At 54.0% G+C, this 22,500-nt stretch overlaps 1 protein-coding gene across 1 annotated transcript in view; it reads right to left on the reverse strand.

Annotated features, from left to right (window-relative positions):
- Window positions 1–9,470: 9,470 nt before the first annotated feature.
- Window positions 9,471–22,500, reverse strand: part of LOC308158458 (phosphatidylinositol 3-kinase regulatory subunit alpha-like) — a 16,311-nt gene continuing 3,281 nt past the window's right edge. Inside the window, exons 5-13 of the mRNA XM_080532085.1 lie at window positions 21,348–21,457; window positions 21,052–21,146; window positions 20,598–20,778; window positions 16,960–17,085; window positions 14,351–14,493; window positions 13,195–13,371; window positions 12,928–13,002; window positions 12,343–12,513; window positions 9,471–9,816 (exon numbers count right to left, since the gene is read on the reverse strand). Of these exons, the coding sequence (XP_080388211.1) occupies window positions 9,621–9,816; window positions 12,343–12,513; window positions 12,928–13,002; window positions 13,195–13,371; window positions 14,351–14,493; window positions 16,960–17,085; window positions 20,598–20,778; window positions 21,052–21,146; window positions 21,348–21,457 (1,274 nt within the window). The 3' untranslated portion in view covers window positions 9,471–9,620. The remainder of the gene's footprint in view (window positions 9,817–12,342; window positions 12,514–12,927; window positions 13,003–13,194; window positions 13,372–14,350; window positions 14,494–16,959; window positions 17,086–20,597; window positions 20,779–21,051; window positions 21,147–21,347; window positions 21,458–22,500) is intronic.

The raw sequence follows: 22,500 nt of genomic DNA on the forward strand, positions 1-22,500 counted from the left end.
GGTGTGGGGGGACAGCAGGGGAATGGAGGGACGGTGAGGGGGGACAGCAGGGGAATGGAGGGGACGGTGAGGGGGGACAGCAGGGGAATGGAGGGGACGGTGTGGGGGGACAGCAGGGGAATGGAGCGGACGGTGTGGGGGGACAGCAGGGGAATGGAGGGGACGGTGTGGGGGGACAGCAGGGGAATGGAGGGGACGGTGTGGGGGGACAGCAGGGGAATGGAGGGGACGGTGAGGGGGGACAGCAGGGGACAGCAGGGGACAGCAGGGGAATGGAGGGGACGGTGTGGGGGGACAGCAGGGGAATGAAGGGGACGGTGAGGGGGGACAGCAGGGGAATGGAGGGGACGGTGAGGGGGGACAGCAGGGGACAGCAGGGGACAGCAGGGGAATGGAGGGGACGGTGTGGGGGGACAGCAGGGGAATGGAGGGGACGGTGTGGGGGGACAGCAGGGGAATGGAGGGGACGGTGTGGGGGGACAGCAGGGGAATGGAGGGGACGGTGTGGGGGGACAGCAGGGGAATGGAGGGGACGGTGTGGGGGGACAGCAGGGGAATGGAGGGGATGGTGTGGGGGGACAGCAGGGGAATGGAGGGGACGGTGTGGGGGGACAGCAGGGGAATGGAGGGGACGGTGTGGGGGGACAGCAGGGGAATGGAAGGACGGTGAGGGGGGACAGCAGGGGAATGGAAGGACGGTGTGGGGGGACAGCAGGGGAATGGAGGGGACGGTGTGGGGGGACAGCAGGGGAATGGAGGGGACGGTGTGGGGGGACAGCAGGGGAATGGAAGGACGGTGTGGGGGGACAGCAGGGGAATGGAGGGGACGGTGTGGGGGGACAGCAGGGGAATGGAGGGGACGGTGTGGGCACGGTGTGGGCACGGTGTGGGGGGACAGCAGGGGAATGGAGGGGACGGTGTGGGGGGACAGCAGGGGAATGGAGGGGACGGTGTGGGGGGACAGCAGGGGAATGGAGGGGACGGTGTGGGGGGACAGCAGGGGAATGGAGGGGACGGTGTGGGGGGACAGCAGGGGAATGGAGGGGACGGTGTGGGGGGACAGCAGGGGAATGGGGACGGTGTGGGGGGACAGCAGGGGAATGGAGGGGACGGTGAGGGGGGACAGCAGGGGAATGGAGGGGACGGTGAGGGGGGACAGCAGGGGAATGGAGGGGACGGTGTGGGGGGACAGCAGGGGAATGGAGGGGACGGTGTGGGGGGACAGCAGGGGAATGGAGGGGATGGTGTGGGGGGACAGCAGGGGAATGGAGGGGACGGTGTGGGGGGACAGCAGGGGAATGGAGGGGACGGTGTGGGGGGACAGCAGGGGAATGGAGGGGACGGTGAGGGGGGACAGCAGGGGAATGGAGGGGACGGTGTGGGGGGACAGCAGGGGAATGGAGGGGACGGTGTGGGGGGACAGCAGGGGAATGGAGGGGACGGTGTGGGGGGACAGCAGGGGAATGGAGGGGACGGTGTGGGGGGACAGCAGGGGAATGGAGGGGACGGTGTGGGGGGACAGCAGGGGAATGGAGGGGACGGTGAGGGGGGACAGCAGGGGAATGGAGGGGACGGTGTGGGGGGACAGCAGGGGACGGTGTGGGGACGGTGAGGGGGGACAGCAGGGGAATGGAGGGGACGGTGTGGGGGGACAGCAGGGGAATGGAGGGGACGGTGAGGGGGGACAGCAGGGGAATGGAGGGGACGGTGTGGGGGGACAGCAGGGGAATGGAGGTGTGGGGGGACAGCAGGGGAATGGAGGGGACGGTGTGGGGGGACAGCAGGGGAATGGAGGGGACGGTGTGGGGGGACAGCAGGGGAATGGAGGGGACGGTGTGGGGGGACAGCAGGGGAATGGAGGGGACGGTGTGGGGGGACAGCAGGGGAATGGAGGGGACGGTGAGGGGGGACAGCAGGGGAATGGAGGGGATGGTGAGGGGGGACAGCAGGGGAATGGAGGGGACGGTGAGGGGGGACAGCAGGGGAATGGAGGGGACGGTGAGGGGGGACAGCAGGGGAATGGAGGGGATGGTGAGGGGGGACAGCAGGGGAATGGAGGGGACGGTGTGGGGGGACAGCAGGGGAATGGAGGGGACGGTGTGGGGGGACAGCAGGGGAATGGAGGGGACGGTGTGGGGGGACAGCAGGGGACAGCAGGGGACGGTGAGGGGGGACAGCAGGGGAATGGAGGGGACGGTGAGGGGGGACAGCAGGGGAATGGAGGGGACGGTGTGGGGGGACAGCAGGGGAATGGAGGGGACGGTGTGGGGGGACAGCAGGGGAATGGAGGGACGGTGAGGGGGGACAGCAGGGGAATGGAGGGACGGTGAGGGGGGACAGCAGGGGAATGGAGGGGACGGTGAGGGGGGACAGCAGGGGAATGGAGGGGACGGTGTGGGGGGACAGCAGGGGAATGGAGGGACGGTGAGGGGGGACAGCAGGGGAATGGAGGGGACGGTGAGGGGGGACAGCAGGGGAATGGAGGGGACGGTGTGGGGGGACAGCAGGGGAATGGAGCGGACGGTGTGGGGGGACAGCAGGGGAATGGAGGGGACGGTGTGGGGGGACAGCAGGGGAATGGAGGGGACGGTGTGGGGGGACAGCAGGGGAATGGAGGGGACGGTGAGGGGGGACAGCAGGGGACAGCAGGGGACAGCAGGGGAATGGAGGGGACGGTGTGGGGGGACAGCAGGGGAATGAAGGGGACGGTGAGGGGGGACAGCAGGGGAATGGAGGGGACGGTGAGGGGGGACAGCAGGGGACAGCAGGGGACAGCAGGGGAATGGAGGGGACGGTGTGGGGGGACAGCAGGGGAATGGAGGGGACGGTGTGGGGGGACAGCAGGGGAATGGAGGGGACGGTGTGGGGGGACAGCAGGGGAATGGAGGGGACGGTGTGGGGGGACAGCAGGGGAATGGAGGGGACGGTGAGGGGGGACAGCAGGGGAATGGAGGGGACGGTGTGGGGGGACAGCAGGGGACGGTGTGGGGACGGTGAGGGGGGACAGCAGGGGAATGGAGGGGACGGTGTGGGGGGACAGCAGGGGAATGGAGGGGACGGTGAGGGGGGACAGCAGGGGAATGGAGGGGACGGTGTGGGGGGACAGCAGGGGAATGGAGGTGTGGGGGGACAGCAGGGGAATGGAGGGGACGGTGTGGGGGGACAGCAGGGGAATGGAGGGGACGGTGTGGGGGGACAGCAGGGGAATGGAGGGGACGGTGTGGGGGGACAGCAGGGGAATGGAGGGGACGGTGTGGGGGGACAGCAGGGGAATGGAGGGGACGGTGAGGGGGGACAGCAGGGGAATGGAGGGGATGGTGAGGGGGGACAGCAGGGGAATGGAGGGGACGGTGAGGGGGGACAGCAGGGGAATGGAGGGGACGGTGAGGGGGGACAGCAGGGGAATGGAGGGGACGGTGTGGGGGGACAGCAGGGGAATGGAGGGGACGGTGTGGGGGGACAGCAGGGGAATGGAGGGGACGGTGTGGGGGGACAGCAGGGGACAGCAGGGGACGGTGAGGGGGGACAGCAGGGGAATGGAGGGGACGGTGAGGGGGGACAGCAGGGGAATGGAGGGGACGGTGTGGGGGGACAGCAGGGGAATGGAGGGGACGGTGTGGGGGGACAGCAGGGGAATGGAGGGACGGTGAGGGGGGACAGCAGGGGAATGGAGGGACGGTGAGGGGGGACAGCAGGGGAATGGAGGGGACGGTGAGGGGGGACAGCAGGGGAATGGAGGGGACGGTGTGGGGGGACAGCAGGGGAATGGAGGGACGGTGAGGGGGGACAGCAGGGGAATGGAGGGGACGGTGAGGGGGGACAGCAGGGGAATGGAGGGGACGGTGTGGGGGGACAGCAGGGGAATGGAGCGGACGGTGTGGGGGGACAGCAGGGGAATGGAGGGGACGGTGTGGGGGGACAGCAGGGGAATGGAGGGGACGGTGTGGGGGGACAGCAGGGGAATGGAGGGGACGGTGAGGGGGGACAGCAGGGGACAGCAGGGGACAGCAGGGGAATGGAGGGGACGGTGTGGGGGGACAGCAGGGGAATGAAGGGGACGGTGAGGGGGGACAGCAGGGGAATGGAGGGGACGGTGAGGGGGGACAGCAGGGGACAGCAGGGGACAGCAGGGGAATGGAGGGGACGGTGTGGGGGGACAGCAGGGGAATGGAGGGGACGGTGTGGGGGGACAGCAGGGGAATGGAGGGGACGGTGAGGGGGGACAGCAGGGGACAGCAGGGGACAGCAGGGGAATGGAGGGGACGGTGTGGGGGGACAGCAGGGGAATGGAGGGGACGGTGAGGGGGGACAGCAGGGGACAGCAGGGGACAGCAGGGGAATGGAGGGGACGGTGTGGGGGGACAGCAGGGGACGGTGTGGGGGGACAGCAGGGGAATGGAGGGGACGGTGTGGGGGGACAGCAGGGGAATGGAGGGGACGGTGTGGGGGGACAGCAGGGGAATGGAGGGGACGGTGTGGGGGGACAGCAGGGGAATGGAGGGGACGGTGTGGGGGGACAGCAGGGGAATGGAGGGGACGGTGTGGGGGGACAGCAGGGGAATGGAGGGGACGGTGTGGGGGGACAGCAGGGGAATGGGGACGGTGAGGGGGGACAGCAGGGGAATGGAGGGGACGGTGTGGGGGGACAGCAGGGGAATGGAGGGGACGGTGAGGGGGGACAGCAGGGGAATGGAGGGGACGGTGTGGGGGGACAGCAGGGGAATGGAGGGGACGGTGTGGGGGGACAGCAGGGGAATGGAGGGGACGGTGTGGGGGGACAGCAGGGGAATGGGGACGGTGAGGGGGGACAGCAGGGGAATGGAGGGGACGGTGTGGGGGGACAGCAGGGGAATGGAGGGGACGGTGAGGGGGGACAGCAGGGGAATGGAGGGGACGGTGTGGGGGGACAGCAGGGGAATGGAGGGGACGGTGAGGGGGGACAGCAGGGGAATGGAGGGGACGGTGTGGGGGGACAGCAGGGGAATGGAGGGGACGGTGTGGGGGGACAGCAGGGGAATGGAGGGGACGGTGTGGGGGGACAGCAGGGGAATGGAGGGGACGGTGAGGGGGGACAGCAGGGGAATGGAGGGGACGGTGAGGGGGGACAGCAGGGGAATGGAGGGGACGGTGAGGGGGGACAGCAGGGGAATGGAGGGGACGGTGTGGGGGGACAGCAGGGGAATGGAGGGGACGGTGAGGGGGGACAGCAGGGGAATGGAGGGGACGGTGAGGGGGGACAGCAGGGGAATGGAGGGGACGGTGTGGGGGGACAGCAGGGGAATGGAGGGGACGGTGTGGGGGGACAGCAGGGGAATGGAGGGGACGGTGAGGGGGGACAGCAGGGGAATGGAGGGGACGGTGAGGGGGGACAGCAGGGGAATGGAGGGGACGGTGAGGGGGGACAGCAGGGGAATGGAGGGGACGGTGAGGGGGGACAGCAGGGGAATGGAGGGGACGGTGAGGGGGGACAGCAGGGGAATGGAGGGGACGGTGAGGGGGGACAGCAGGGGAATGGAGGGGACGGTGTGGGGGGACAGCAGGGGAATGGAGGGGACGGTGAGGGGGGACAGCAGGGGAATGGAGGGGACGGTGAGGGGGGACAGCAGGGGAATGGAGGGGACGGTGTGGGGGGACAGCAGGGGAATGGAGGGGACGGTGAGGGGGGACAGCAGGGGAATGGAGGGGACGGTGTGGGGGGACAGCAGGGGAATGGAGGGGACGGTGAGGGGGGACAGCAGGGGAATGGAGGGGACGGTGAGGGGGGACAGCAGGGGAATGGAGGGGACGGTGAGGGGGGACAGCAGGGGAATGGAGGGGACGGTGAGGGGGGACAGCAGGGGAATGGAGGTGTGGGGGGACAGCAGGGGAATGGAGGGGACGGTGAGGGGGGACAGCAGGGGAATGGAGGTGTGGGGGGACAGCAGGGGAATGGGGACGGTGTGGGGGGACAGCAGGGGAATGGAGGGGACGGTGAGGGGGGACAGCAGGGGAATGGAGGTGTGGGGGGACAGCAGGGGAATGGAGGGGACGGTGAGGGGGGACAGCAGGGGAATGGAGGGGACGGTGAGGGGGGACAGCAGGGGAATGGCACCATTTCTGATTCCGTTCCCCATTCCATTCCATGCATGACAACGAGCCCTGCTCCAAGACCCAGCCAAGAGAATAAAACTCTCTCCATATAGAACAATAATCAGATAAGTTATGTGATGATGATAAGTCATGTGATAAGTCATGTGATGTGGGGAAGTGTGTCTGCTGAAGGAAGGTCTGACCTCGTAGTCCTTGTTCGGGTTTTATTCAAAACCAAAATCTCAACAAACAACAAGACAAGAGTATGATACACCAACAACAAGATAAGAGCCTAGTCCCCAAATGAATCAGTCGATACAGGCGCCATACCAGACCTGACCAGCAGATGGCAGTATAGAGCTGCTGTACCATGACCTGACCAGCAGATGGCAGTATGGAGCTGCTGTACCATGACATGACCAGCAGATGGCAGTATAGAGCTGCTGTACCAGACCTGACTAGCAGATGGCAGTATGGAGCTGCTGTATCGACTGCATCGACAGATCGACACTTTTTCCAACACAATTGTGTTGAATGTGTCAATGCGTCGAAAGCTTCGTTCCCCACCACTAGGTGAGACATTATCCGACGTGTGCAGGTGTCCTCTGCGCCCGGGGAGAGACAGAGAGGGCGAGGTTGGTGTTCGTTGTGAGATATTGGCCGCGTTCGTAAATTCGCTCTGAGCGTCCACGTGACTGCGTCTTGTCCAATCAAATTACAGCCTCAGGCGCAGGGTTGCCATATGGGAATGACAATTTCCAGCCTAACCACAGTCTAAAAACGGTTAAATCCATCAAAACCACCAACCCCAAACCTATATCGTCAAAAAAAACGGTAATTACTAATTGGGTGATGATGTTTGTAAAATAAAAAATAAAAACCTGATTGTATCATTGTATGTAGCTACTAGGGTGTGTGTTTTAACTAGCATTTTGTAACTTTCAGGCACTGATAGTTTGATACCGCCTAAATGCATTTTTTTCCGGCCCAGTGTGATCAAAAAGTAGCCCCTTCGGCGGTAACCCGCTCCATCTGGCAACCCTGCCAGACGAGCAGGACAGGTACGCAGAGCTTTCAGCACAACTCGTGATCAGACTGTCGCGTAAAAACTCCACCCTTTCAAAAAGTGGTAAAATATAAATCGAGCGCACTTACTCATGAGAAGGACGGCTGTTCCTTCGTTATCTCTCTCTCTCCCTCTCCCTCCCTCTCTCTGTCTCTCCCTCTCTCTCTCCCTCCCTCTCTTTCTCTCTCTCCCTCCCTCCCTCCCTCTCTCTCTCTCTCTCTCAGTAGATAAGTTATCAACACGTAAAACGTTATCAAAGTTACCGATAGTAAACATCACAATGAGCCAAATCGCATGAATTTGGTGCTTTATTTCCCCGTGTTACAGTACAGGCAATGCATGAATTACACAAGAAAACCTAAACGTATGGACAGTGGCAAAAAAAACAAAAAAAACGTTCTAAGTAGGGCATTTCTGATACAGAAAATACAGCATCCAGGAATGACATTTTATTCTAATAACAATCAGGACCAAACAAACCCACACATGCCTCCACTGTCTGCTGTCTGCTCTCCTATGGCAATGGTTCGTTGAAATGCGGCACTGCCCTGCCTAGGGTCTTCAAACATCCACCACATCATCATCATCATCATCATCATCATCACCATCACATAAAATAAAATAACTTGCATTGGAATTCCTCCTCACCCTCTGTGCACCGGGGGTCTTTTACGTAAATAATTAAATCCCAAAAAAATGCATCTAAGAGATTGATAAGAATGAACTCACATAATTTCACTGACATAAAATGTAGACTGATTCACCACACGTACTCAGACAGACGAACGCAGTTCAACAACTGGAGGTCCAGTCTGGCAGCTATCCCAGGGGAGGCTGGAGGGGGCGCTGGAGGTCCAGTCTGGCAGCTATCCCAGGGGAGGCTGGAGGGGGAGGTCCAGTCTGGCAGCTATCCCAGGGGAGGCTGGAGGCTGGAGGTCCAGTCTGGCAGCTATCCCAGGGGAGGCTGGAGGCTGGAGGTCCAGTCTGGTAGCTATCCCAGGGGAGGCTGGAGGAGGTCCAGTCTGGCAGCTATCCCAGGGGAGGCTGGAGGAGGTCCAGTCTGGCAGCTATCCCAGGGGAGGCTGGAGGGGCGTTCCTCATTCCACTCCATGCATTACAATGAGCTTACAGTTGTCCTCCTATTTCTACCTCCTCCAGCCTCCCCTGTTGTCCAACTAGTGGCTATGTTAATAGCCAAACAACATAATACTAAAGAACTAAACAGAAAGCAAAAATATATTTGGGTAAATAACCACTTAGAGGAGGGTCAGAGGACAGTGACATCATCAGTGACGTCATCGCACGACCACACACCTCACACCGTCTCGTTCAGGGTGTCGAACAAAGATGTTAGTACTGAAAGGCCTAATAGTGTGATATTAGTTACATGTGTTATTATTAGTTACACATAACGTTGTACCGCATCACATCTCAGACCAGGTCTGTGTGTTCCCCTCCTCTACGAGGGGCAGAAACATCTCGTCTTCTGGAGAACAACATTTGGGAAATCGTGAGCTTAGAACTATAAGGTTCCGTCTCCGTTTAGGGCAGTTCAGAGATATTGAGCGTCAAAGTTTTTACATTCCATTATGTTTTGTGAGATGGAACCTTTGTATTTTATGAATTACTACTAACTCAAAAATGTTAAACATTTTAAAAAATAACACCACACAGCAGGCATTAATAAACACCTAATGGATCAGATTATGTCCAAAAAAACTCAATTTGGACAAAAACGGAGATGGAGAACCTTATAATTCTAACGTCACGAAATGTCACCAACAACCCTTTGTGGTCGTCCGTTTACCTGCAGATAAAGTTTATTCAAATGCAGAGCGTTGCCTCTGCTGATATGCCTCTACCGCACGCTACGCCACAACTCAACTCCCTGTCCAGGCTTGGTCTCTGTTCCATTCACACACAAGAAAACACACACACACACACACACTTAAGCACTACGCACACACATACACACAGACGTATAACCACTGTTTAACTATCCGAAGAAAAGAAAAGAAAAAAAGCTTTGAAAACAGTTGAAATAAGCACCGTAATGATAACAAGGCTGTTCCTGTTTTTGTTTCTTTCTTTAAAACTGTCGTCCGACAGCTTCCTCCCTTCCTCCGCTCCCACATCATCCCTGGCAGGAGCCTTCCTGAGAGGAGTGCTCGTGATTGTCCATCTTTGTAGTCCTTACATCATCCATCTTTGTAGTTCTTACATCATCCATCTTTGTAGTCCTTACATAATCCATCATCGTAGTTAGTCCACTGTCCATCATCCATCAATCATCCCTCTTTGTAGTCCTTACATCATCCATCTTTGTAGTCCATTGGCTATCCATGCTGACGTCTGATGGTGCATTCAATCGCTCCTAGGAAACTCTGACTACTAGCCTCTGGTGGCAGTAGACAGGGTGGGGGGGGGGTAGACAGGGTAGACGGGGTGGGGGGGGGTAGACAGGGTAGACGGGGTGGGGGGTGTATCACCTCCTCTGGTGCCCAGCGGGGTACACGGGGTGGGCCAGCGTGACGTTGAGCGAGTCGTTGTGCTGCACCAGAGAGGTGTGCTGGTAGTGGAGCACCAGCTCCTTCAGGGAGCCGTACAGGTTGTAGGGCTCCGCAAACCCGTAGCCGGTGTGAGACTTGTTGATCACGCAGTGCTTCACCTCGCCTTCCACCCTGGAGAGGAGGAGGAGAGAGGAGGAGGAGGGGAGGGGGAGGGGGAGGAGGAGGAGGAGGGGGAGACAGTTAAATGTTTGGTTTATTTAATTAAGAAGAGGGAGGAGAGAGGAGAGGAGAGGAGGGGAGGGGGAGGAGGAGGAGGAGGGGGAGGGGGAGGGGGAGGAGGAGGGGGAGGAGGAGGGGGAGGAGGAGGAGGGGAGGAGAGAGGAGGAGGAGGGGGAGACAGTTAAATGTTTGGTTTATTTAATTAAGAAGAGGGAGGAGAGAGGAGAGGAGGAGAGGAGAGGAGGGGAGGGGGAGGAGGGGGGAGGGGGAGGGGGAGGAGGAGGGGAGGAGAGGAGGGGGACAGAAGAAGAAGAAGAAGGCAGCCATTTAAATATTTGGTTTATTTATTAAAGAAGGAGAGGAGGGGAGGAGAGGGGAGGGGAGGGGAGGAGAGGGGAGAGGAGAGGAGGGGAGGAGAGGAGGGGGACAGAAGAAGAAGAAGAAGGCAGCCATTTAAATATTTGGTTTATTTATTAAAGAAGGAGAGGAGGGGAGGAGAGGAGAGAGGAGGGGAGGAGAGAGGAGGAAAGAGGAGAGAGGAGGGGAGGGGGGGGCAGAAGAAGAAGAACTTAATCTAATAGCTTGTCTTTCTAACAACTCCTACAATCCATAAAGTCAAAATGATAACACGTAATCCAAATCAGATTGAAAACATCGTATTTCCTCTTTTTAGGTTTTTTTAAATAGTCATCCTACGTACGTAGGTATTGTTATTGTCTTGTGCTGCAATGTCAGGAACCGAAGCCTAAGAATTGGACTCTGCTTCCTGGCTTCTCAAAAACAACTAAGAACGGAGGCCCTGAGAGGTGTGTGGGACCGTGGCCAGATGTCGCCAGGAGAAAATCACAATAAAACGTGTCGAAAGGTTGTTTGGCTCAGTCTGTAAAGTAGGTGGAGTAGAGGAGGGTTATAGGAGGTTATATCTGAATCTGGTCCTTAACTTCACTAACAGGTTAGCCACGTCATGCTCCACCTCCATCTCGTCTCATCTCTGTCCCTCCTGAAGACCTCCATCTCTTCAGGCTACACCTAAACAGTTTCTCCCGAGACATCTACTACCCCCCAGCACTGTGTCTCCTGAGACATCTACTACCTCCCAGCACTGTGTCTCCTGAGACATCTACTACCCCCCAGCACTGTGTCTCCTGAGACATCTACTACCCCCCAGCACTGTGTCTCCTGAGACATCTACTACTCCCCAGCACTGTGTCTCCTCCTGAGACATCTACTACCCCCCAGCACTGTGTCTCCTGAGACATCTACTACCTCCCAGCACTGTGTCTCCTGAGACATCTACTACCCCCCAGCACTGTGTCTCCTGAGACATCTACTACCTCCCAGCACTGTGTCTCCTGAGACATCTACTACCTCCCAGCACTGTGTCTCCTGAGACATCTACTACCCCCCAGCACTGTGTCTCCTGAGACATCTACTACCCCCCAGCACTGTGTCTCCTGAGACATCTACTACCCCCCAGCACTGTGTCTCCTGAGACATCTACTACCCCCATACTGTGTCTCCTGAGACATCTACTACCCCCCCAGCACTGTGTCTCCTGAGACATCTACTACCCCCCCAGCACTGTGTCTCCTGAGACATCTACTACCCCCCCAGCACTGTGTCTCCTGAGACATCTACTACCCCCCAGCACTGTGTCTCCTGAGACATCTACTACCCCCCCAGCACTGTGTCTCCTGAGACATCTACTACCCCCCTGTACTGTTTCCCCGGTGTCATATGTGGGGGGGGAAAAAATCAAAAAAGAAAAAAAAATCGTCTTCCTTCTTCTAGCACGACGGCTGCCAATGGCCCCTGGCCTGAGCATAGATGACCTTTTCCTGCTACGACTGGTGGACAGGTGATTCACTTACTTAGTTATTTGTATTTGTTGTAACTCGCTTCGAATAAATGCCTAAAATATAAATGTATACATCTAAATGTCAGAATGATGGGCCCCTATGGGGTAGGCGCACTAACGTACGTACAAGAGAGGGGGAGAAGGAGGGAGAGAAAGAAAGAGAGAAAGAAAGAGAGAGAGAGACACAGAGAGAGAGACAGAGAGAGAGACACACACAGAGAGAGAGACAGAGACAAACAGAGAGACAGAGAGACAAACAGAGAGAGAGACAGAGAGACAAACAGAGAGAGAGAGAGACACAGAGAGAGAGACAGAGAGAGACACAGAGAGAGAGAGAGACAGAGAGAGAGACACACAAAGAGAGAGACAAACAGAGAGAGACAGAGACAGAGAGACAGAGAGAGACACAGAGAGAAAGAGACAGAGAGAGAGACAGAGAGAGAGACAGAGAGAGAGACACACAGAGAGAGAGACAGAGAGACAAACAGAGAGAGAGAGACAGAGAGACAAACAGAGAGAGAGACAAACGGAGAGAGAGAGAGGAGCTAGGCTAGGCTAACGTACAGAGAGAGAGAGAGACAGAGACAGAGAGACTCCGCCTAGGCTAAGGCTTAACGTACACCACGCTGCAGGCGTAGCAGCCGGGCTTGCTGCTGTCTCTGATGAGGAAGGTGCCGTCCTTCCTGCCCCTCAGCAGGGCCTCGGCCTGGGGCCGGTTGATGCTGCCCAGCCTCCAGGCCCGCTCGTCGTGGTGGGGCAGGTCCTCCTCGTCCTCCACCATGGAGTACTCACTGCAATACACACAGGACGCATCGTTAGCATCACACCGCCACGGAATACACACCACTGGAACACGAGAGGGAGAAGGAGAGAGGAGGAGGGGGGGGGGGGGAGAGAGGAGGAGAGAGAGAGGGGGGGGGAGAGGAGGAGAGAGAGAGGGGGGGGAGAGGAGGAGAGAGAGGGGGGGGAGAGGAGGAGAGAGGGGGGGGAAGGAGAGAGAGAGAGGGAAGGACAGAGAGAGAGAGAGAGGAGAGAGGAGGAGAAAGAGGGGGGGAGAGGAGGAGAGAGAGAGAGGGAGGGGGAGGAGGAGAGAGAGAGAGAGGAGGGAAGGAGACAGAGAGAGAAACAGACAGACAGAGAGAGAGAGAAGGAGAGAGAGAGAGAGAGAGAGAGAGAGGGGGGAGGAGGAGGAGATGGTAACTTACTCCTCTGGGTTCTCGTTCTTGATCCCGAGCCACTCGTTGAGTTTCTTCTGCCGCACGCCCTTATGGGTCAGCCACCTGAGGACCAATCACAGACAGGGTTAGAGTTAGAGACACGCCCTGAGGACCAATCACAGACAGGGTTAGAGTTAGAGACACGCCCCTGAGGACCAATCACAGACAGGGGGTTAGGGTCAGGCTTAGGTTAGAGGCAGGGTTAGAGGCAGGGTTAGTCAGGGTTAGTCAGAGTCAGAGTCAGGGGGGTCTTACATCAGATACTGGTCCCGGGTCTTGCGTAGCTGGATGAGGTCAGGTTTGATGCTGTTCATCTTCTTGTCGATCTCCCGATAGTCGGCCGCCTGCTTCTTCAGGTCCTCCTCCAGGTGGCGCTTGCTGTCCACGATCTCGCTGATCCGCGACTTCAGCTTGTCATAGTTACCCATGATCCTTAGAGGTGGGAACAAAGTCTGTTATGTTGTGAGATGTTTGAGACGGTTTCTCTTCCATCCTAGTTCTGGAATGAAAGTCTACATTTAATGGAACATTATAAGGTTTTTTATTTATTTTTATTTATGTTTAATAGACGTAAATATCTGTCCGACAGACTCGTAGCACCACGCCGCGGGGCTCGCTGTGACGCCTCAGGACTAGACGGCAGGGTTGGACAGTAACGGTTGTCTGATTGCCCGGAGGAAGTAGAAAAACCGCCGGGTTTGTTTGCGCGAGCCCGACGACGCTGCTGGATCCTGGATCTGTGTATCGGTGTTGCAGGAAGAACAACAGACGGCGCAGGCGCCAGACCAGACTAGATGACGGTGGAGTGAAGATATTATCAAAGCGTTCGTGCCTGTCGATCACCCGAACGCTTTGATGATATCTTCACTCCACCATCATCTAGTCTGGTCTGGCGCCTGCGCCGTCTGTTGTTCTTCCTGCACACAGGTAAACAGATCCAGGATCAGCAGCGTCGTCGGGCTCACGCAAACAAACCCGACGAATGTTTTACTTCCTCCGGGCAATCAGGCAACCGTTACTGTGGAACCCTGAACGGATAAACGTGTCCGTGTTTCCATGCAGTCTTGACGTTTTTTTTTTACATTTAGTCTTTGGCTTTAGACAAAGATGCACGTTAGTTTTAGTCACGTTTAGTCATTTTGATCATTCTTAGTTTTAGTTGACGAAAACCCGAAAACGTTTTAGTCATCGACGGAAAGTCGAGTTTTTGTTTTGACTAAACAACTACACTCAAACGTTTTCGGTTTTCGTCAACTTAAGCTAAGAAGGATCAAAATGACTAAAACTAACCTGCATCTTTGTCTAAAGACTACGTCTTTTCGTCTAAAGACTGTAAATGTAAAACAGCCTGCCAAAACCAACACGTCGTTTCCATGGTTGTCGTTTCCACGGTTGTGGTTTCCGCGGTTACCTCTGGATCTCCTTGTCGTTCCCCTCCCTCCTGAACTTGTCGATGGCCTCCTTGCTGAAGCGCTCCTGCGTCTGACACTGCTCTTCGAAGATCTTGATGGTCTCGTTGAACGCCTCGATGGCTGTCCTCTTCATCTGGATCTCCTGAGGACACACACACACACAGGGTTACGCCTCGATGGCTGTCCTCTTCATCTGGATCTCCTGAGGACACACACACACACAGGGTTACGCCTCGATGGCTGTCCTCTTCATCTGGATCTCCTGAGGACACACACACACACAGGGTTACGCCTCGATGGCCGTCCTCTTCATCTGGATCTCCTGAGGACACACACACACACAGGGTTACGACCACGTACTACACACACGTACTACACACACGTACTACACACACGTACTACTACACACACATACTACACACACGTACTACACACACATACTCAGTGTTTCCTCTATATGCATTTATTCGTGGCGGGCCGCCACGAATGAATTTCCTCCGCCACTAATTGATTCAGACAGTCCACTTTGATTCAGGCTGCGCAGAAAGGCAGCGAGTTATTATGACCGGAGAACAGAAAAAAAGCAGATTGAAGCTAGATTTAGGCCGCTTCCAGACCAACATTTCGTTACGATTTAGGGCGTAGTTATTTACAATATGTTACAATGTTGCAATTAACCTCGTCGTTTGTGTTCGCACTGCAATCGAGACGGAATCTCTCAACAGGCGCGCGGCGCGAGGCGACGCGCTTTCAAAACAGTTTTGTGATTGGTCCGAATTTAGCGGGACATTTGGATTTCTCTCTTCTCCCGTCGCCGGTGCCTTTAATCCCGTATCCTAATCGAAAATGCAACATCATCAGCGACGACTGTGGGTTATTGCATTTACTGCTGTTCTCTGGTTCATGTTCTTATACCAGTGCTCACTATAGAGTATTTTAAATGAACATTCGTAATGTATGTCTCTGATGTTCATGGTCAACTAAATCAGCCTATTTTGTGAAACAAATAATGTTCCCGCTAATGCCATTACTAATGGGTTAACCAAGCATTCTCGCACCTAACGTGCAAGCACCTAGCTTCGACCTATTCATAGCAATTATGCGCGGGGCAAAAATAATCTATTGCCTCTAAAATCATCACGAACAGAACGGCGGAGGTACAGGTAAGCAGGGCTCATGTTGGTGTCCTCAAAGGTAAGAGTTTGTTTTCTTTAACTCAGCTGATGCATTACCTTGCTGTTGTTGTTTACCGAATGCTCCATCTGACTGTCACACTGTGATTTTACTTGTGTAAACAGTTAATGAGTAACGTTAGCCGGTTTTGTGCGTGTACTCTCACGTAGGCCTACTTCAGTGGTGTAGTCTAGTTTTTTCTAGTGGGTATACTGTGATTTTTCCCTCCCAGCCTCATATCGTTCATAAAAATACATCTGCGCTCCCTGTCTAACGTTATATATATAACATTACATGTTATAAGGCTGATCTGTGCATGATAGTGCTGCATTTTGTCATATTTCAGGTCGCATCTCCCCCCGTTGATGGTATATGAGCTATAGTCAGTCCCAATGGTCCAAGATTCAAGTGCTTTGTAACACAGATGGGGTGAATTTTATGAATGAAAGTGAAAGTTGTCACAAAACGCCGTTACGTATCCTCACACACGTTTAAGTGGGTATATGGAAATCCTTGGCCTTTCCTAGTGGGTATACGGCGTAGTCCTGCGTGTCACCTAGACTACACCACTGCTGTCATCGTATTGATCTTTCTGTGTGTGTGTGTGTGTGTGTGTGTGTGTGTGTGTAATGCGCGTTCCGCATGTTCCACTGCAGCTGTAGGATATATTGGTATTTAATCACCTTCTATATAAAATCACCTGCTCGGCTTTAATGACTTAACCGCTATTTAAGAAATTATAATTGTTGCCACCCTCTAGTTTTTGGTGAAATTACGCCTTTGTTTTGAGCGCCAGTGCACGTTTTATGCGCGTGCACGCGTTTTTTTTTTTGAAAGAGGGCCGCTCCGCCACTAATGTGAAAAATCCTGGAGGAAACACTGCGTACTACTACACACACATACTACACACACGTACTACACACACATACTACACACACGTACTACACACACGTACTACACACACGTACTACACACACGTACTACACACAGCAGCACAGAGGCTGGTTCCTCTCATGGTTTCTTCCCGTCGTGGAGTTTGGTTCCCCCCTCTTGCCACTGCACTTCCTCTTTATGAGGTCACTACTGTGACGATAGTGTTTTTGTATAACAGATCAAGTTTGTAGTGGGTGTGTGGGTGTACCTGGGAGGTCCTGGTGTGTTGTAGTGGGTGTGTGGGTGTACCAGCTGACCTGGGAGGTCCTGGTGTGTTGTAGTGGGTGTGTGGGTGTACCAGCTGACCTGGGAGGTCCTGGTGTGTTGTAGTGGGTGTGTGGGTGTACCAGCTGACCTGGGAGGTCCTGGTGTGTTGTAGTGGGTGTGTGGGTGTACCAGCTGACCTGGGAGGTCCTGGTGTGTTGTAGTGGGTGTGTGGGTGTACCAGCTGACCTGGGAGGTCCTGGTGTGTTGTAGTGGGTGTGTGGGTGTACCAGCTGACCTGGGACGTCCTGGTGTACTCCTCGTACAGGCGGTCGTACTCGCGGTTCTTCTCCTGGTACTGCAGGTGGTACTCATGCAGCTTCTTACCCACCGCCTCGATGCTGTCCTCCTTCACCACCTGGTCCTGTAGGGCGGCAACAACAACAACATCAATAACAACAACATCAACAACAACAACATCAACAACAACATCAATAACAACAACAACATCAATAACAACAACAACATCAATAACAACAACATCAACAACATCAACAACATCAACAACAACATCAATAACAACAACATCAATAACAACAACAACATCAATAACAACAACAACATCAATAACAACAATAACATCAACAACAACAACAACATCAACAACATCAACAACATCATCGTGTTAAGGTGCAGTAAAGCGTGCACTGTGGGTGGGTAGAAGGGACAGAGAGGGTTCAGGAGGGACAGTTCAGATGCAGTAAAGCGTGTTAAGGTGTAGTAAAGCGTGTACAGGGGGGGGGGGGGGGGGGTGGGTAGAAGGGACAGAGAGGGTTCAGGAGGGACAGTTCAGATGCAGTCAAGCGTGTTAAGGTGTAGTAAAGCGTGTACAGGGGGGGGTGGGTAGAAGGGACAGAGAGGGTTCAGGAGGGACAGTTCAGATGCAGTAAAGCGTGTTAAGGTGTAGTAAAGCGTGTACAGGGGGGGGTGGGTAGAGAGGGTTCAGAGAGCAGGGTTCCCACACTTTTTCACCAATGATTTTCCAAAACTTTTCCATAACTTTTCCATAATATTTTACCTAATTTCCATGACTTAGTTTATAGAGCGCAATAATGAGCCTCAGCAGTGTAGCATGGTTAATGTAAGGGAAGTTGTGTCTATCCAACATTACCACCTATCCTGGGGCATTGCGCAATGGCGTTGGAGTCGATGGCACCCATACAGGTGCAGTGCAATAAATTAGAATATCGTGGAAAATGACTTGGATTCTGTGCCTCTCCGCTCTTCCTCCAGCCCCGACCAAATGAACATACTTTTCAGAAGGCCGACATTTCTGTATTACATTTTTTGTTTTATCATTCTAATTTTTCTGAGATACTGACAGACAACTTACAGCTCATTCGTTTTCATGAGCTGTAAGCCATAATCATCACAATTACAAGAAATAAAGGCTTGCAATATGTCACTTTGTGTGTAATGAATCTATAGCCTATTATATGAGTTTCACTTTTTGAATTGAATTACTGGAATAAATTTACTTTACTACTAAACAGATGGCATTTAATATATTCAAGACAATCAGATATTCAACAATTACAAATAATTGTTCACTTCAGTAGCTCACATGTCAATCAATCAATATCATATATCAATAAAATAGAATAAATTACAGTCTGGTACAAGAGCAATCAATGCCTCATACAGCATTAGGCTACACAACAATCTGAGACTAAAACCTGGAACATGGAATCTGGAACCGCACGTATACTAACAAGGGCTAGGCTACTGTAGGCTGTAATGAACAGGAAAAACCACCATGGCCTACCATGACAAATCACTCAACATAACAGTATAAAACATAAGTGGAATGCGACAGATATACTTGCTTTAGTTTTAACAATGTGTATGCACATACAATGACTACCGAGTGTCTCCTGCTTTCGTTGCTGTTTGGTACTAAACTGTGTCTACTCACTCTTCATTTCTTTTAGTTTCTCATCGATTTGCTTTTCAATGTCCAGAAGACTTGCTTTCTTTTCTTTGGCTGAACGGCGCAGGCTGTTAGACTTTGCAATGAAGGTTAGTTTGCTAGTGGTCTCTGCCTTGTTTGCATATTCATCTGCAGCTTTCTCCAGGGCGTTGGCATCAGCCTCAACTCTAGCTCTCTTTTTTTTCAGTTCACCCAGTTCATCCATGAGAGATTTTCTTTTCATGTCAAGAGTCTTTCTATTTCTCTCTCTCTTTTGCTCATCAAGGTAGGTACAATACTTCTGCCTTGCACCTGCAGCTGATATAAGCAGTTCTTTTGTGATCGGAACTTCACACACTCCTCCAACTGCCCTAATGTGGTCGATAATGAGTCTCTGGGCCACCAAGGTCTGTTCCTTCAGATTCTCTACCTCAACTTCTTTATTGACAGAGAAACCCCTCTCCACACTTGCCTGTCCATGGGACATCACAAGAAGCACCTTCACCACATCCCAAAGTCTTTTGAATTCAGTGCTAGAACCCATGGTCTCATGAAACAGAGTATCCACTCTATCTGAGGTGGGGGAAAATTCTCTGAAACCTGGAGTGACCAGAGCAAAATCACAGAACGCCCTGTACTCTCTCAAGACATCATCACACACTGACTCATTCACTTGATTTGCAGTGACAAGGGTTTGCAGGACTCTTTTCATTTTGATCACACACTGCTCTTTGTGAGCAACCATTTGTCTGGGATCTAGACACTGCCCCCAGGGGTCTATTGTTCTATTTTCCCAATTTTAATTTGTAATAAGCTTATGTAATCCCAAATGGAACTATCAAGTGTTGCATATCATTGTATTCAGCGCAAAATGCTCTTTTGTGGTATGTTATCATATATAATTTTAGGAGACTATGTGTATTTCAAAATGACCACAAAAGCAACATACAAAATAAAACAAAAAACAGTTCTAAAACTTTACAATATGTATTGATTACAAACTGTACAGCATGAGATAGAAGACTTTTGGATGTTGAAAATTGTTCTATGAGGCCTTAGGTATAAATACACTAAAATAAAACACTCCACACAAGTATATAACTATAGACAAAACTGTTAGCTCAGTTCACAGACGTTTTTGGACAGAATTCACATTTCAAAGCAGTTTCTTATTCATTTCTTTGTATGTGTCTGAAAGCCCTGTGGAGGACATGGTGCATTCTGGTCTGCAGGTGCAGCTAGACTGTGGACAGAAACTAAACAATGGTCCTTTTGAAGCCAACTGGCCCAGATTTATTTCCTGCTAAGGGACTAAGCAATAATAAGAATATAAGAACATCAAAACTAATGAACCTCCTCCCTTCTCCAGGCCACATTACTATACTGACCCCCAGCAGTGTTTTTAATCTCTTGTCTTCTCTCCTCACCACGGCATCGCGAACTATACAAACTAATTATTATAGGCTATACGATAGCCAGCAAGTAGGACGAATCTGCAAATCACATGGATAGGCTGTGATATACAAAAAGATCTACCTACTGCCGATCATTATTATGTAGCATTAGCGAACAAGCAAGTTAGGTGGCATCGCACTACATGAAAACATTAACCTCCGATTGGCTCGTCGATATAGAGACTTCTGGTTGGTCTAGACGCGGGGGTGGGCTCTACTTGTAGCTACAATGTAGGTTTCACCATACAATTTATTGTTCCTATGCGGAACGAGAGCGAAGTTATTATACAACAGTGTTCGTTCCATGTCGCCGGCGACATGCTCGGTGAACATATTTTAAACACAATGTATATTTCCAAAACTTTTCCAAAACAGTTAAGTTAATTCCATAACTTTTCCAGACTGGAAAATAGTTTTTCAAATTCCATAACTTTTCCAGGAATTTCATGACCGTGGGAACCCTGAGAGAGGCTTCAGGAGGGAGTTAAAGGTGGACCGTGTGTTCAGACTGACCTGCTGCAGCTTGGACACCGGGTAGAGCAGCCGGACGTCCAGCTTGGGGTTGTACTGGGCCAGGGACTCGTGTCTGTAGAAGTTGATCAGCTCCACCACCGAGCCAAAGGTCAGGGGGTCAGAGAAGCCGTACTTCCTGTCCCGGTGGAAGATCTTGATCAGCTTGTTGTTTCCTCCTTTCCTGATTGGACGACGAGATCAAACAGGAAGTGTGAGTCAGCGAACAATGACCAGAGGGTTTTACTGAGGCAGAATTGGTGGTGCCATGTCCAACTACACAACACAGGATCTATCACACACACACTCACTCACACACACACACCTCACTCACACACAGTTAGTTAGGGTGTAGTTAACATGGTTACCATGGTTACCTCAGGGTGAGGGTGAAGTTAGTGTGGTTACCATGGTTACCTCAGGGTGAGGGTGTAGGGTGTATGGTTACCATGGTTACCTCAGGGTGAGGGTGTAGTCTCCGTGCATCTTGGTGGAAGCGTCTCTGACCAGGAAGGTGCCGTCAGCCGTGTCTCTCAGCTTCTCATTCACCTCCTCCCTGAAACACAAGCCCTGGTTACCATGGTTACCCTGGTTACCGCCCTGGTTACCATGGTTACCGCCGTGGTTACCATGGTTCCCGCCCTGGTTACCACCCTGGCTAGGAGGTAGGAGGCTAGGAGGTAGGGGCTAGGAGCTAGGAGGTAGGAGGCTAGGAGGTAGGGACTAGGAGGTAGGAGGTAGGAGCTAGGGGACTTGCCTGGAGATGTCCCCCCAGTACCACTCAGAGTCCTGCAGGGCTGTGGTGTTGTTGAAGCCGTTGTTGGGGACCGGGGTGGCTGGCTTGGCTGGCTTAGGAGGCAGAGCTGTGGAGAGGGGAGGGGGAGGGGGAGGGGGGTGGGGGAGAAGAGAGGGGTGGGGGGAGAGGAGGAGAGCAGTCAGCCAATCCCTCTGAATGCTAAACAGCAGCGTATCATCAGTCCTCATGGCGGCAGGGGGAGGAGTCACACAAGGAGGAAGCTGTCTATGTCCCGCCTCCCTGTCTGTCTATGTCCCGCCTCCCTGTCTGTCTATGTCCCGCCTCCCTGTCTGTCGATGTCCCGCCTCCGCCTCCCTGTCTGTCTATGTCCCGCCTCCCTGTCTGTCGATGTCCCGCCTCCCTGTCTGTCTATGTCCCGCCTCCCTGTCTGTCTATGTCCCGCCTCCCTGTCTGTCTATGTCCCGCCTCCCTGTCTGTCTATGTCCCGCCTCCCTGTCTGTCGATGTCCCGCCTCCCTGTCTGTCTATGTCCCGCCTCCCTGTCTGTCTATGTCCCACCTCCCTGTCTGTCTATGTCCCGCCTCCCTGTCTGTCTATGTCCCGCCTCCCTGTCTGTCTATGTCCCGCCTCCCAGTCTGTCTATGTCCCGCCTCCCTGTCTGTCTGTCTATGTCCCGCCTCCCTGTCTGTCTGTCTATGTCCCGCCTCCCTGTCTGTCTGTCGATGTCCCGCCTCCCTGACTGTCTATGTCCCGCCTCCCTGTCTGTCGATGTCCCGCCTCCCTGTCTGTCGATGTCCCGCCTCCCTGTCTGTCGATGTCCCGCCTCCCTGTCTGTCTATGTCCCGCCTCCCTGTCTGTCTATGTCCCGCCTTCCTGTCTGTCTATGTCCCGCCTCCCTGTCTGTCTGTCTATGTCCCGCCTCCCTGTCTGTCTATGTCCCGCCTGCCTGTCTGTCTATGTCCCGCCTCCCTGTCTGTCTGTGTCCCGCCTCCCTGTCTGTCGATGTCCCGCCTGCCTGTCTGTCTATGTCCCGCCTCCCTGTCTGTCTATGTCCCGCCTCCCTGTCTGTCTATGTCCCGCCTGCCTGTCTGTCTATGTCCCGCCTGCCTGTCTGTCTATGTCCCGCCTCCCTGTCTGTCTGTGTCCCGCC

The sequence above is a fragment of the Nansenia antarctica genome (genome assembly GCF_963989245.1).
Source record: "Nansenia antarctica genome assembly, chromosome: 5".
NCBI classification, from domain to species: Eukaryota; Metazoa; Chordata; class Actinopteri; order Argentiniformes; family Microstomatidae; genus Nansenia; species Nansenia antarctica.